The sequence below is a fragment of the Macadamia integrifolia genome, chromosome 14, assembly GCF_013358625.1.
Source record: "Macadamia integrifolia cultivar HAES 741 chromosome 14, SCU_Mint_v3, whole genome shotgun sequence".
Classification (NCBI taxonomy): domain Eukaryota; kingdom Viridiplantae; phylum Streptophyta; class Magnoliopsida; order Proteales; family Proteaceae; genus Macadamia; species Macadamia integrifolia.
In genome coordinates this window covers 30,907,090-30,922,343 of record NC_056570.1, presented here as the reverse complement: position 1 = coordinate 30,922,343, position 15,254 = coordinate 30,907,090, and the positions used below count along the sequence as shown (strand labels likewise).

Below are 15,254 nucleotides of genomic sequence, written 5' to 3'. Positions count from 1 at the left end.
CCAACTCCCGTACTCTTCAAAGGATTTGAAAAGCTATCTATTTTGACATCTCCTCCAAGCTCAGCTTACTCCGCCACTGCCCCGTTCATGATACTCCAAGGAACAGACTCATTGTTGTCTCCTGGGGCTTTCCCTCCTCTATCATCTCCCCCCCTCCCCTAAGGGTTCGTTCCCTTTTGGGTCCCCCCTTTTTTCCTCCTTCGTATATTCTTCTCCTTGGTAATGAATTATTTATTCATCCAAAAAAATATAAAAATATGGGTCATCAAGGAAACACTTCATATGCGGGGTCATGCCAAAAGCATTTAGGTCAAAGTCATTGGCTGGGATGAATCAGAATTATCCATGCAGAGCCTACGATTTCCTACAAATGGCCTTACATAATGGACATGTTCAATGAGGATCTGTCAATCTCTACAAGATACCACTGCTTACCTTCAAAGCTAAATAAATACTTGAAAGAATGATGAATTAAATGAAATTTCATTATCCTGGTCATGGAGATCAGCAAAGAGGAATTTTTTTAGTTTTCAAAGAAATAAGAATAGTTATCGAATCCAAAAATATTCTAGAATGCTAAGTATGGATAAGTAAATCCTTGAGTTACAGTTTCATTAATCATCTCTCTCCATGACTGAATCTAACTCTTCATGCGTCTGAAGAAATATTTGAGAATTTACATTCTTAAGCTTGCTGGAACGACTTCTTCGAGTAGGAAGACTATGGACACGACTAAAACGCCGGGCTTCACGTGGTCTTCCCAGTGGTCTCATGGAGTTGCATTTTGAGAGCTTATGCTGCTCATGAGAACCATCAACAAGATTGGTCGTAGGATCCTGCATTTCCAAGCTCGTAGCATCATCACACAACATTCCGTCCTTTGAGTGTGTCTCATACTCTTCATCCGATTTTGTCGATGACTCAGCAACAGAACCTCCCATCTGCAAGAAACAAATATGAGTATGCAAAAAAAAAAAAAAACTCCGTACGAAGTTTTAGATGGTTGTTTAGCTCTTCCAGAGGCAATGGAAGTACCAAACACAGCCATGTGGTTTTTTTATACCTCATCTCCATGCTCCCCAGTTGCATCACTAGAATTGTCTTCATCTTCGTGAAAAGCCTCATCCTCACTTTCAGATGCTGGAACTTCTTCAGTGAGCTGATCAAAACATGAGACCATTAGGTGGAAACGGAACCCCTAACTAACAAGTGGGGAGATGAAGTGCAGAAGGAAAATCAGTTAAATGTTGCAGAACACATAAAGTAGCCTTTTCTGATAATTGTGCTGCAGACATGAGTGTTTTGCTTCAGTTGTCACAGAATTTGCAAACTATTTCAGAAGCATAGAATCAGATATTCATTAAACCAAATACGTGTATCAACCTGGCCTCTTGAAGCATACATAGGGACTTTAGAAATCCTTGTTTGGGCTGTTATGAGGGAGGAATCAGGAAAATACTTATCTATACCATCTCATAAGTCCAGCCTAAACCCATATACTTGAGTACAAAAGAAAATGGAGGAAAGGTGAAGAAACAAGAATCTCCAATAGTAATATTTTTCTGCTTCCAAGGTATTCAACTGAAAAGTAAGCCTCTATCTATATCATTTTGGAAATATACTATGACGCATGAAAGGAAGAAATTTATGGTTTTATATCCCCCCCCCCCCTTCAATTTATGAAACAATGACAAGTGTATCTGGAAACACTGTAAACCGTTTAATTTATTTGAACAACACAGAAGGGAAAAATTTAAAGAAAATGCCAATCATTAGGAGAGGGTTGTCTTCAACCTCTCAACTCCTCAACCATACTCACCGAAGTAAGGAACAGAAACTGCAATCGAGCTTCACCTTCAAATCTAATGAGGTGATGGGGATGAGTTTTCGATTCCTAATCCTCCAATGATCAACCACGAATAGCCCCAGATTTCCAATATTATTTGATAAACAATTGACTGAAACTGAAATGGCTGTAGGAATAAAAACCAAGCGTATGGATCACAGCTGGGGAGTTTTTTGGGGATGAGACTCTAGGTAACAAGTCACCTTCAAATTTAATGAGGGACTAGAGATGAGATTTTGAATCCTAATTCTCCAATGATCAACCATGATCCATGAATAGCCTCAGATTTTCAATATTAATTGATAAACAATTGAATGAAACTGAACTGGCCGAATGAATAAAAATCAGGTGTATGGATCCCAGCAGGGGAGTTCTTTGGGGGGCAAGACTCTAGGGATCAAGTTTCCTACGGTTACGTATTAAACCGTAACGTATTAGAGCCCCAAACTTTGAGGCTGATAGGAGAAGACCTCAGAGTGATTGATGTCTCTCTTGTTGTACCCAGAATTCGAGCCAGAACAGATCAGTATCAAAATTAAGAAAGAAATAGCATGAAGGAATAAGAGAAGAACAAAAAGAATGGAAGAAAAAGCAGTGGAGAGATGGGAAAAATAGTACCTGATAAGGGAGGACAGGGTCGAGGGGAAGGGAAGAAAAGGCTACACAGCCACAGTAACACAAAACCAATATTCTCATTCAACTGTCTTCATCGTAGGTTATATGCAACTATATAAATATAAAAAAAAAGACTCCTAATAGAAACTACTAAAATAACTCTTCTGAAAATAGGAAACTAACAACTAAATCTAATCTCCTACGTAGTTAACTCCAACCAAAATATAACATAATAAAAATAAGAGACTACAATGCCCTCTCCTACCAACCCCCCCCTCTCTCTCTCTCTCTCTCTCTCTCTCTCTCTCTCTCTCTCTCTCTTTGGGACCAAAATCCAGTTTTGCTAGTTTATCAGGTTTCGTTGATGTTACTTGAAAAAATAAAATCATACAGGGAGATTACACACACCAGAACACCAATACAGACTTATGTTGAGTTTTAACATTATTGAGGAGACTAGGACTGACTATTGAAGGAGTTATTTAGGTAAAAAGTATGCAGCTTGCTTCACACTTCAACCTTCAGGCTAAGTAGCATGTACTGTACCTTAATTACATGTACCCTGCTCATCAATAAACGGGATGGATATATTAATATTATTATTTAAGATCAGGTCCTTATCTAAATTATTAATACCACTGCTATCAGTATACTGTATGAGGATGGTAGCATATTATGGCCAAGGCAATCACTGGAGGCAATAATTAAAAAAACTCCTATCTAATCTTCTAACAGAAGAAACAAGACCAATGATATACAACTATACCTCTTTTGCATGCCCTTCATGATGCAATGGTGAATTTGAGGGAGAGGAAAACTGAGTCACCACTTCATCCTCATCCACTTTAGAATCATTTAATCTGCCCATGTAACTTGTACTTTCTGTGCTATTTGGCAAAGAACCTACCCCAAAATGACCAAACTGTAAATTAACAGGCTCAGCCTCACGAACTTGGACTGGACCATAGATTGGATTCCCAATCTCACTAGGACTAGCACCTGATGGATAGTTCTCTTCAGTTCCATCTGTATGCTGAAATGGCCATGCTCTAGCAACTGACCCATCAGAATTGACTATAGCCATGTACTTCCGTACCGACCCTTGTCTCTGGATCAACCGGAACATTCCTTTTGAGCTGATAGAATTTGCATCACAATGTTTGCGGTATTCGTCGCTTATCATTTTGGCAGTGTTTGTAGCTACATCATATAAAGAAACCCCCATCTGCCTTCTTCGCAAACAGCTAAATATTGTTGAATGTATAGATGCCACACTTCGGTCAACATTCGTGTTGTTCACTTTCGGAACCAAGTGCTTGTCAGCCCTTTTGCATAAGTAGTCTTGTATTGTACGTATATTACTGATGTACTTTGTGTACTTATTTTTGGAAGGATCCAGGGTCATATATTTTGCTCGAATTGCAAACCGTTCTAAGTGCTTCTCCTCATCTGAAATATATATAAGGAAAGGAATTATGGAAGGATGCTTCTTCATAAGCCCCATCTGTAATAGAAAAAAAAAAAAAAAAAAGGGAAAGAATGAAATCAGGACCCAATGACAACATATCAGTGGTGAAAGGGGCAAAAGAAGAAAATAGACCACTTGAACTTGGTTTATGACTAGTGCAAGTACACATCAACCAGGCAGTTTGGAGATTCATGTATAAAAAATAATAAACATAAGAAATAATGACAAGAAGGTGGTACTGCAATGGCCATTGTTCACAATTCCCACTCATTACTGCCTCGAGGCAACCCATCTGGTACTCAGTTGGTGGGCTGGTAGCCTCACTTCCCCATCTACATTTAAAATTTAGCCAGTCCAAGTTACATGGAGAGAAAAAGAGTATCAAAATATGGTTAAAAAAATCAAAGACAGGAGTTACACAGACTGACTATTGAAAAATACAGGGGGAATGGTACAATACAAGCGTTCCATATGGTCGTGTTAGACCACTAAACCAGACATGTGATTAATCCAAGATGGATCTATCTTTCAATTAGAAGTTTCCACATCATCCACCATGTGACACAATATAGTGGGAGGCTATGCCAAGTCTGTCACAACAGCTGTTGTGTCACCCTTTTGTCCAATAATAATAAATTAACTATATGGACTAAAAAATGTACTACAACAGTGAACCTATCAGCTTTAGGTATTAGCACCATGTCTTTCAGCTTAAAAGATTACAATTTCAACCAATCCATAGTTGAAAGTCAAGGTCTTGCAATCAGCAATGTTGGGCTGATATTATCAACCATGCTAACCTTGGTATGGAAGTTATGCACGGAGATTTGATTGATGATGAAGAAAGAGAATTCTTAGTTCAATTCTCCACCTTAACGATAGAAAATTATATTGAGTCAGACTCGATGGTGACAATTAATCAAAGAATGAACGATATCTCAATCTCCTCCGACTCAAACATTGGTCAGGCAAGCCTCTGCAAAAATAATGTTTTCCTTTTCAGATTTACCCAATTAGGACCCAATATACAACAATCAAAGAGTTAAATTTTCCATTAAAAAAGGGTTAAAATCAAAAAAGAAAAAGGAATAAGTAAAATCTGGTTCATATTTAGTGCAAGGACAGGCCATTTTAAGTTCTAAGACACGACCACCTTCATCACTAGAGAGAAAATCAACTTCATCGCAAAAGACAATTCCACCTTCACTTTACCAAATATGTGCAATCCAAAGGAGGCTAGGTTGAAACCTACCAAAATTAAAGAAATCTTCAACAAAACTAGATTGGGGAAACAAATCAAGAGTGAAAGAGATGGAGATATCCACCAAATCAGTTAGATCCTGAACATTACTGGAAAGGGAAAAAATGTTTCCTCTTTCTCCCAACCCATAATCCTCTCCCCCCCCCCCCCCCCCCCCCCCAAAAAAAAAGGGAAACACATCAAAGGTCAAAAGATATTTACCACAGGATTTAGACCTAAATGTACACCCTCAATCACCACTGATTCTTTGCGCTTACCACAAAATTTAGACTTAAATGTACACCTTCAATCACTACTGATTCTTTGCGCTTTTCCCAGGCTGTGATTAGTTTGTCAAGACTGTCAATAACCAGTTCACTTTGTGCTTTATATCCCTCAATTGCTAGTACCTTGGACCCAACCAGTTCAGTGGCAAGATTGGATTCAGCATTTCTTTCATCAAAATCATTAACTTCTGTATATTTTCGATCTGCTCGACTGGCCTCTGGGAAGCTGCAGACAGGTGCATCATCTGATCTTCGTAGAATCCTAGCTGATTCAAAACCACTCTGGCCATTCCAAGGTTTAGTAGACTTTTTATCTTTCTTTTTCTGCTTTGCTTTTGCTACAGATACAGGATCGAGGAACTCTCCAGCATGGTATGTAGACGCCCACAATAATGGGTTTTCTTTTTCATCAAAGAAGCTCCTCATCATATGGCGAATAGAGTCAGTAGAAACAACTGTTGTAATTCCAAGCCTGCTTGCCTGCACATTAAAATAAAGATTATAATTATAAGCCTGAGTAATGAATGAATTCGAACATGAAACTGTAGATTCCTTTCTATTAAATTCACATATTTGTCTCACTCAACTATGAGATGCAGATACAGAAATTTTTATCATCAAGTCCAAAGAAAAATAAAGTACATGTGACTTGAACATCTTAAAAGTGATTGAAAACAAGCAGAAAACAGCAATGCTGAAGTGGGGACAGAAGCAATACTAGTAAAGATGAAAGAGTTGACTTTCCACATCCACTAGTGCCACAAAGCAAAATGGTAACAGATTCCTTCCTTTCACGAAGTCTATGACAATAAACAAACAACATGGATCAGGGAAATAAATAAATGAATTACATCTAGAAGTCTGCTGTAGAGATTGAATAAAAGTTCAGCAACTGGTAAGCCATTTCCAACTTAAAACAAAATACCAACTGGTTAGCTGCACTACCCCCATATCTGTAATGTGTACCGGTTTAGTTCACACAGATCAGGTGATCAATGAATGCTAAACAAGAAATTGGCTAACCACACTATGCGATGTCAGTAGTTACATAAAGAATAGAAACAGAGGTTACCAACCTAGTCCTGGGAACATTCCATTCAATCTTTTTTACCATAAACCTTGAAAGTTGCCAAGATGCCCAAGACAATGTACTGGCTGCCATATCCAAATTTTCATAAGATCGTAGTTTGTGTTATGCACTTCTTAACTAAAGACTAATTCCGAAGAAAGCAGAACCAGTTAGAAAAACAAGAACCGCATTGCACTCATTATCATGTAAGGAATTTTCTCCCATATCATAGTTTACCACAAATTAGAAAGCTCACAACTGCCTCTTTGAATACATAATGTGATAAAAAAGTCCATCAAATCCTTCAGCAGTCTTTTGTGCAAAAAAAGAGATGGCAATCTTAATGTCTTTCAGTTTGGCTTCTCATTCATTACAACAACAAATTTGTCTAAGTTTTCCAAATGCTAGTTTCCATGTTTCAAGTTAAAAAATTAATTAACTTGGAAAACCACAAGGGCCACTTTTGTCAATAATTTTCCTGATATATGAGAAAATCGTCATATATTTAGTATTAAAAATATAATTCACATTGGTAGCTGTTGGCATGCTAGATAACAGTTTCTATCTGAGCCCACAAAGCACCCATGAGATTAAGCTGTCAGGTTTATTGGTCTTTGGTTTTTCTAGTATTCTCACAGTCAGAACACTGAGATTAATGTTTATGCACACTTTTTTTTAAAGGATGGCAGAGATTAGCTTATGATGCAGCCACATAGCAAAAAATGGTCTTATTTTAATGGAAATAGCTTTGGGTTGGGTTCTATATGTGCTGGGCCTTGGTCCAACGGGTTTTCTTCATAATAGGCCCCACTTGAATGGGCCCAAAATATGGGTAGGGTACGAAAATGGGATTTATTTTATTATGTTAGTTTGAGTTGTTTTATTTCATTAAGAAATTGTTATTTCATTGTTAGTTAAAGATTGGATAGAGTCTTGTGTAAATAGAATTCTCTATTCCTACATTGGATAGAGTTTTAATCGTGTGACACTTTCCTAACTAGTTAATTTAGTTAAAGTCCTATTTCTTTATGTTTAATAACTTTAATTATTATAAAAGTGTTTTAGTTAGGTTGGATTAGGTCTCTATGAACCCAAACTTGTTATAAGCTATTTTCCTTTATTTTACACTAAGTTTTAGTAGCAATAAACTACCTACAAGGTAAGCTATTACCAAAGAGTTTTAGGCCTAGTTTGTTTCCTGTTTTGAGTTTTCTATTTAAGCATATATAAGGGCTATGCCTTGTACACGAATTTGAGAAAAGAATTTGGCTTGCTGCCTCTGGTTCTGTGGTGATTCAGAATGCTCTCTGCTGTGGTGATTCAATGGGCCGGTGGTGATTTAGGAACCCATGGTGGTAATTCCAAGGTTGGGTACTGGTGGTGATTCCAGCCCTTCAGATCAGGTGGTGATTCCTGATCATATCTTTCTATCTTTTCATTTGTTTCTATTCTATTTCAGTTTCAGATTCAAAAACCTAAAAGCAAATCCTATCTCCCATCGAATTTATTCTATTTTCCTATTTCAACTTGGATTTCTCCAAATCTCTTGTTTTAAAATTGATTTCTGAATTCTGATTCCAGTTCTCTATCTGCTATTAGTTCTAAATCTTGTGACAGTTTCAAGATCTGAACTTTCCAATTAAAATCTGAAATCCTACTGCAATTAGAATTGATACAATTTTCAAATTTCTGGTTTTGTTTTGGAAATTCTGTTATTGTTCAATCAGTTATTAGAGCCTTAGTGATCTCGGTATGGAGCCCCAATTCTGTCATTGATTCTGCAGTTGTTAAGCTATCCTTCCCCAAGTAGGATACTCAATAAGTGTGAATCTGACCGTCAAATTTTGATCACACTTTACAAAAATCTTCCACAGTAAAATCAGACCCTTTGACTTGATTATTGACCAAATGAGACCCACTGTTATTTAGTTATTAGTTTTCTTTTCAAATTTGGTTTGTCTTTTTTTTCCCTACGATCCTGTAGCAAGCTGATCTCACACTGGATTTTACTGGTTCAAGATTAGCAATGCATTAGCTTATGTCTCATGTTCATTTCAGTCATTAATGATTAGACAGATCCTGTAAGATGGATGAATATAGTATACTTCCAAGATGATATTTGGTAAAGGCATTTTTCCATAACATGTCCTAAACCCTAGCAAACTTCTAACTTTTAGTTTCCGTGAATGGTGGATATTGGTTTTGTTTAAGAGAAAATTAGTTCCTTGCATCTTCAATGATAAAAGGACCAAGAGACTTAAGGAAGTCAGTAACGCCAAATAACTACTTCTGTATTTGTGGATGAATCAGAACAAAATTAGCCTCTCAATCTGTCCTGACACCACAAAGACATGCTACACCAAACCATGTCAAGACACTTAAACTCAAGTAGGGAATGGAACTTTGAAGAATGAACTTACTAAGAATTTTTCCTTTTTTAGAATATGAATATTGATCAACTAAAAGAAACCAAAATACAAACATCCCAAACCCTTTCTCCTAGGTAAAGAGGAAAATAATTAACACAAGAAATGAAACAAAGGAACTTTCAAATGCCACTTCTGTTTCATTCCATACCAATTTAATCGACATGTTGTGGGGGTTGCAGAGAATATATCATATTATTCATATATACTCATTAACGATCTACAAGTACTACCAACAGGAGTTAGGCAAGGTACCTGCAGCCAAGGATGATATCAGCACGCTGGCTTGGTCCCACATAACGATATTCTTCAAGACAACGGCAGATGGTATCTAAGAACTGTCTTCTTTCCACCAATACAGTGGCTTGTTTCTTATAAACATCATATGGGTCATTGGATTTTTCTGTGGAGAGTTCCTTTGTCATGTCCTCTTCAGATGGTTTATTTCTAGAAGTTTCAATATCCCACAGTCCAGAAACCAAACTACCTTTCAATCCAGCGATGACTATCGATTTCTGGTTTTCTCCCTCCAAGATGTCAAAAACTCGTTTGCTTATCTAGTGCAACAAAATAGCATCACAAAAATTATAAATATGCAGATTAAAGGAAGCATTCCACCAATCAGTTTGCATTTATGACAATGCCACCCAAGTCTGCAACCAGTTGTGCAATAGGAAAAGCAATTGAGTGACTCATACATAAAACAAAACCATGAAATTTTTTTGTGGGGTGGGGGGCACAGAGGAGACAAGGATATTAAAACAAAAGACTAACATAAGGGACCTATATCAAGAATTAAGGATGACAGAATGTCACAGAAAATGAGAACAAAATAAGGATCTGATTATGTTAAATTCCTCTCTATACTTGGAAAGTGAATCTTGCTACTTATTATCCTACTTTGGATGGCACAGGACTCCCATGTTTCAGATAAATAAGGGAATAAAGATGCAAAGTCCAGAGGGCCCCTAGAGAAACGGAAGGGGGCAAAGCACCTGAACCTAATGGCCCGCGTTCTAGAAAAATGTTGGACAGATGCATGAGCATTGGTAACCAGTAAAAAACACTTACCAGAGTACCTGCTTATTGGCAAAACCATTGATGTCGTTGTTACAATTATCAGACAAATATTGGTGCTGAACTGAATGCAATGAATCAGTACATTCAATCTTAATTAATGCTACACGGACACAACACGGAATGAAATTATATACTCAAACTTGTCATGATTTCAAGTTAAGAATAGGGGATTTAGAGACATTATGTGAACTGCATTATCCATACTTATAATAAAAGGCACAGACATATGTGAACGATTTATGCTTCCCATCTGGAGACTTTCTACATGAAAAGATATAATCTATAATTATGATAGAATAAAGAACACATAACAAGGGAGAGTAGAAGTGTTTTGAAGTCTAACGCATTTTTGACATGAAAACAACATCCACTTAAAAGAGGCATGCAATAGAGATCTGAAGGGAGGGTGAACTTTATGTAGAAGCTTTCAACCATGTAGATTGATTTTCTTTCCTTCTCCAACACCTACAGTCCCCCAGACGCTATGAAAACTATAATGCACAGGAAGAAAAAGTGAAGAAATCTGACCTAGATCGATGGAATAGAAATTGGAGAAGGAAAGGGAGATATAATCAGTAATCCCTCCTGATTTAAAGATCAGGAATCCAACCTAGGTCTAACATGGAATCCCACATGGGTCTTCTACTGAATCTCACAGATGAAAGGGTCTGATGTTTATTCTCCACAGAACTAGCAATTCAGTAAACAAGATTAAACAAACTGAATAGCTCCCAACCGCAAGCTGTAATGGGAATGACCCATCACTACTAGGACTCCAGAAAAGAGACTAGAAACAGGACTGGAATTTATAAGAATTATACCAACCTGAATACACAACTGAATAATAAATAAATAAGAAAATAGACAGCCTCAACAGGCCCCACAATTGGGAGAACCAGCTGGTTAAGATTTGAACCATAAACCGGTCCAAACAGAGAACTGCAGGCTGAAAATCTGGCCTGGTCTTCTTCCTTAGATGGTTACTTGAGCTGCTACCTATCATCTCTATAACCTTTTTTCTCTGAAATTTCTGCAACTGTCTAGAAAATATAGATTTCTTCTTATAGGCCTCAATCAATTCTGGTTTCTTAATTAAGGTTCAGATCTTCATTTCTGAAGCAAGATAATGTTTCCAAATCCAAGTTTTTCAAGTGGGAGACGGAAATAGCTACTCAGCCCTAATATGCATATTTTTGCAATTTTGTGATGCAGATTCTTCACCAAACTAGGCTTGTTTTATTAGGAATAAGCCTAGGGTTGGGTTCCATACATGTTGGGCCTTTGATCCCATGTGTTTCGAGTGTAATAGGCCACTTTTATGGGCCTAAAAGAGGGGCCTTAAGGTTGCCTACGGGATTACTAGTTTGTTTCATTTTCCATTAGTTTTCTTTTAAGTTGGGTTCAATTTAAGTTATATTTGTTTTCTTAGGAGTCAAGTTATTAAGTGAGTCAAGTCATTAGTAGTTAGTTTTCTTTTTCAATTAGTTTCTAATTTCAGTTTTCAGTAAGTATTATATTAGGAGACTAAATTAAGGTTTCCTTTAAGGAACCTTCTATTTTGTAATTCCCTCCCCCATCATTATAAATAAAGAAGAGGAGGCTCCTAAAGCTAGATGGATTTTGATAAACAAATAAATGGTTGCTACTATTGTCTTCTTCATGAAGATTTGTCTTGTGTTTGATCAAGGCTGATGGAATTGGTGTTTAATCCAATTGACTCTCTGCGGTGTGAAGCCCGAGAGGTCCTCTTCCTTAGCTTATCTTCTTCTTCTCTCAACTACACAAAGTGCTACCGATCTTGTCAAGTTCTACAGGTATTGAATTCAGTTTTCCTCTCAGTTCTGCACAGAAAATTGCAGATTCTGTTAGCAATTTTCAGAACCTGCCCAGACCTAACCAGCCATCAGTTTTGGATGAATTTTGGATCGAAGTTAGGCCCTACCGAGCATTTTCTGTCCAGGATTTTGAGAGATATTAAAAATCTCCCACTTCTTGTCTTCTAGTGATTTCTGCAGTCTGTATCTGAAATCGATAGGAATTTTTTTACCTTTTCTGACTTCAGAAATCTCCTGTGATTTACTACATGTCTAATGGGTTATGTGAGGCGTATTCCAGTCCTGGATAGTCTGTATTTGGTCACCTACTGATCTGATCTGAGAATACCTAACCACTGACATCGATAGCTTATAGTTTATCCAATCTGGTCCTTCTTTTGTTCTGATCTATTGTGCTGTTGTTGGGATATCCTTGGTTTTTCTTCTGATTAAAAAAACCCTGCAGTTGAAGGCTTGGTAGTTTATCTATCCTAGTCTACATTATTTCAAGTACAGTCTCAATTCTAGGATTCATAGGTAATTAAGTGGGGTCAATCAGCAAAAGGCTCCTATGTTAACCTAAATAACTGTGAAGGTAAACGGGCCAACAATACCTCACCTGTAGTATGTACTTTGTCAATTCATGATACTTTTTTTTCTGCAAAGCCTCTTACAAAAAGCTTTGGCACCTAAAAATTTGTTAATGTCTATCAGGTCTTAAATCAAACTTAACAAAAGTGTAGCACTTGATGAGGAACTAGTAAACAATGCCTTCAAAAACAGAGAGGAGCTCTAGGATGAAACATTGTCAATCATCCAACAAAATTCTTTGGACTTACTTTCAAAACTAAGTATTAGACCAAATCAATTAAGACCCAAAAATGGAGAGGATAGAGAAAAGAGCAGCACTTTGAATAAGAATGATGCCAAAGTGAGAGCCACAATTAGAAACACAAAAGAGTTGTCTTACCCCTCTTTACTTTCTGAGAAATTGATTTGGGCCTCCACCCAGGTTACCCATTGAACCTCAGCTGATTTTTTTTACGGGTCATATGGACAATGGCATGCTCAGGTATTTGAGTACATGCTGGTCAATCACATCATAAAAATTTTATATGATATCAAGAAACAGGGCAATTGTTGGAATGAATCATGAGCCTATTGGATTGGCACCCATTGAAAAGGAGTTGATTGTCGGACTTCTTATACATTAGATTAGGATGAGGGGTTGAAATTAAAAATTTGGAATTATCTTGGAACCAAAACCAACATAACTGATGGAAAGTGTAGAGATAGAGTGATTGGAGATACATCCATTGAAAAAATACCTACAAGTTCTCATACTTTGCACCATTTTCCGTAATTTTTTCTACTTCTTCGCTTGGCCAGATGCTATTTTCTAAAGGTGATTTGAAGAGAGTTTTACATCAACAGAAAACCATTGCATTCTGGAAAGAAAGTTAGCTATGTCCCCACTTTTTGGAGACTTAAGTAATGCTATAAAATTCACTAAAGGAACATTAGATAAATCAATGTTTTTCTTCTTTCTTTGTTTATTCTTCCTTTCCAATTAAAAATTCTAACAACTCTTTATCTTTTCTCTTCAATAACGTGGGCAAGAAGGAGCAATATGTACAGTACTGCCTCATAAGTCTCCAACATAAACTCAAAATTTGCTCAAGTTATGGCGATGCCTATGATCGTAGTAGGGCAAAAGTGCAATAAGGGTACTAATTCACAGAAAAAGAACAGGAATATCCATTGTAGAAGATTTTGAGAGAGAGGGGAATAAAACAGTGAGTCAGTACCTTGAAAGCATGATGTAATTTGCATCCTACTAACTGTAAAAGACTCTGCAAACTGCTCCTTGTGTACCAAAATGACCCATTAGGAGGAGAACTCAATGATGAAGTTACTATCCGGTCATTCCTAACAGTGTCCCCATTGCCATTGTCATCAAAAACAACAACGTAGCAAAGTTTCTGAACAACCATCTTCAGACTTCTCCAGAATCTAGTAAAAATGTAATTATATAGCTTAGCTACTCCAATAACCAAATTTGGCAATCATAAGACCTTCTTCACAGAAAAAGAGTCAAAATAACAAATCCTATACCTGATATCAAACACGAAATTGAAGATTCTAAATGGCGTATGCTGAATTAACTTCTGGGATCAGAGGAGCGAAAGAAGCTGTAAGACAACCCAAAAAAAAAAATCATTTATATTCATCATATCTGTACAAACCCTTGCAATAATTTTATCTGTATCCAACAAAGAAACAAACTAAGAGTCCTAGAACACAAATCAATGACAAAATGTTGAATGTAATCAATTAAATCAAACGAAAGATAATAAAGAAAGGAAGAAACCTTGAATAAAAATCAATAACTTCTAAGATTAAGTAACAGAAATTGTAGAGAAAGCCTCACCTCCAACTGAAACTGATATAGGCAACGGATCTTTCGCTTCAGAGCTGTCTAATTCGCCAAAAAGAACAAACTCGAGCGCTTCCTAGGGCAAACTGCAACAAAGTGGAAAACGAATACGATTCTTCGTTAATATTCAACAAAAAAATAAAATAAAATAAACTACAGCGGGTCGTTTTCAACTTTTCCGCTCATATGAATATTAAAATTACGCGGTCGAGTTTTGACTTTTGACTTTGGACGTAGAAATTTTGTAGAGTTTATACGAAAAAGCCATAGAGTGCGAGTTGTCTGGATCTTGTACATCATGCTTCATTAGTACGAACAACCCCATAATTCTATCCCAAAAAAAAAATCACGGGTTGACCGGTGAAGTTGACTGAAAATTGGTTTCAAATAACAAGTTTATTGTAGATCACAACTTATTCAACATTCTACCGTGAATAGTACATCACGGTTTTAAGAATTTTCGTTTTTTTTCAGTCGTTTGTAGCATGCGAAAAGGGCTAGTGCTGTTGTAATCTGTAACAGGATTTGATAAATGAATTAAAGGTTAGATAGGCAATCCATAGTGGAGTCCACATCGATCCTCTACGGAGCTACATAGACGGAATGAGCATCTAAGCACACATCGCAAGGGGCTGCTAATCATCGGATGTTCACTGCACAAGTGCAGTGGCTGCAAAGGATGTGGAGGCATCCATGGTGACATTGTGCCCTTGATCCCTCTTCTCTTATGCTGCAAATAAGTGTGGTCATTTGGTAGGTCTTCATATATCAATGTGTAAATCTCCCATGGCTTTTAAGATCTATCACTACTTGTGATCTAGTTCACCACCTCTTGCACATCAATCCAAATCTCTTCACCTGCTACATCCCGTTCTATACAGAACCAGGTCGGTGATTGAGTTAACATCTATTAATCTAAAACCTACGAAGATCATCTAATACAGTAACCACAGCACAACATATACATACACT

The 15,254-nt window shown here is 37.0% G+C and overlaps 1 protein-coding gene across 6 annotated transcripts; it reads right to left on the bottom strand.

Annotated features, from left to right (window-relative positions):
* Positions 1–452: 452 nt before the first annotated feature.
* On the bottom strand, positions 453–14,734 carry LOC122061807 (P-loop NTPase domain-containing protein LPA1 homolog). 6 transcript variants are annotated; one of them, XM_042625285.1, is made up of 10 exons: positions 14,277–14,732; positions 13,961–14,037; positions 13,654–13,858; positions 9,439–9,508; positions 9,207–9,354; positions 6,175–6,256; positions 5,448–5,936; positions 3,228–3,965; positions 1,064–1,159; positions 453–941 (listed from the first exon to the last, which is right to left on the bottom strand). In XM_042625285.1, the coding sequence occupies exons 3-10, from the start codon at positions 13,837–13,839 to the stop codon at positions 615–617; spliced, it is 2,136 nt and encodes a 711-aa protein (XP_042481219.1). In that variant the 5' UTR covers positions 13,840–13,858; positions 13,961–14,037; positions 14,277–14,732; the 3' UTR covers positions 453–614. The 6 variants fall into 6 exon arrangements, with proteins under 6 accessions (XP_042481219.1, XP_042481218.1, XP_042481217.1 ...); XM_042625284.1 differs by having other exon boundaries at positions 9,207–9,508; positions 14,277–14,368; positions 14,457–14,729; XM_042625283.1 differs by having other exon boundaries at positions 9,207–9,508; positions 14,277–14,368; positions 14,486–14,729.
* Between the last annotated feature and the right edge of the window lie 520 nt (positions 14,735–15,254).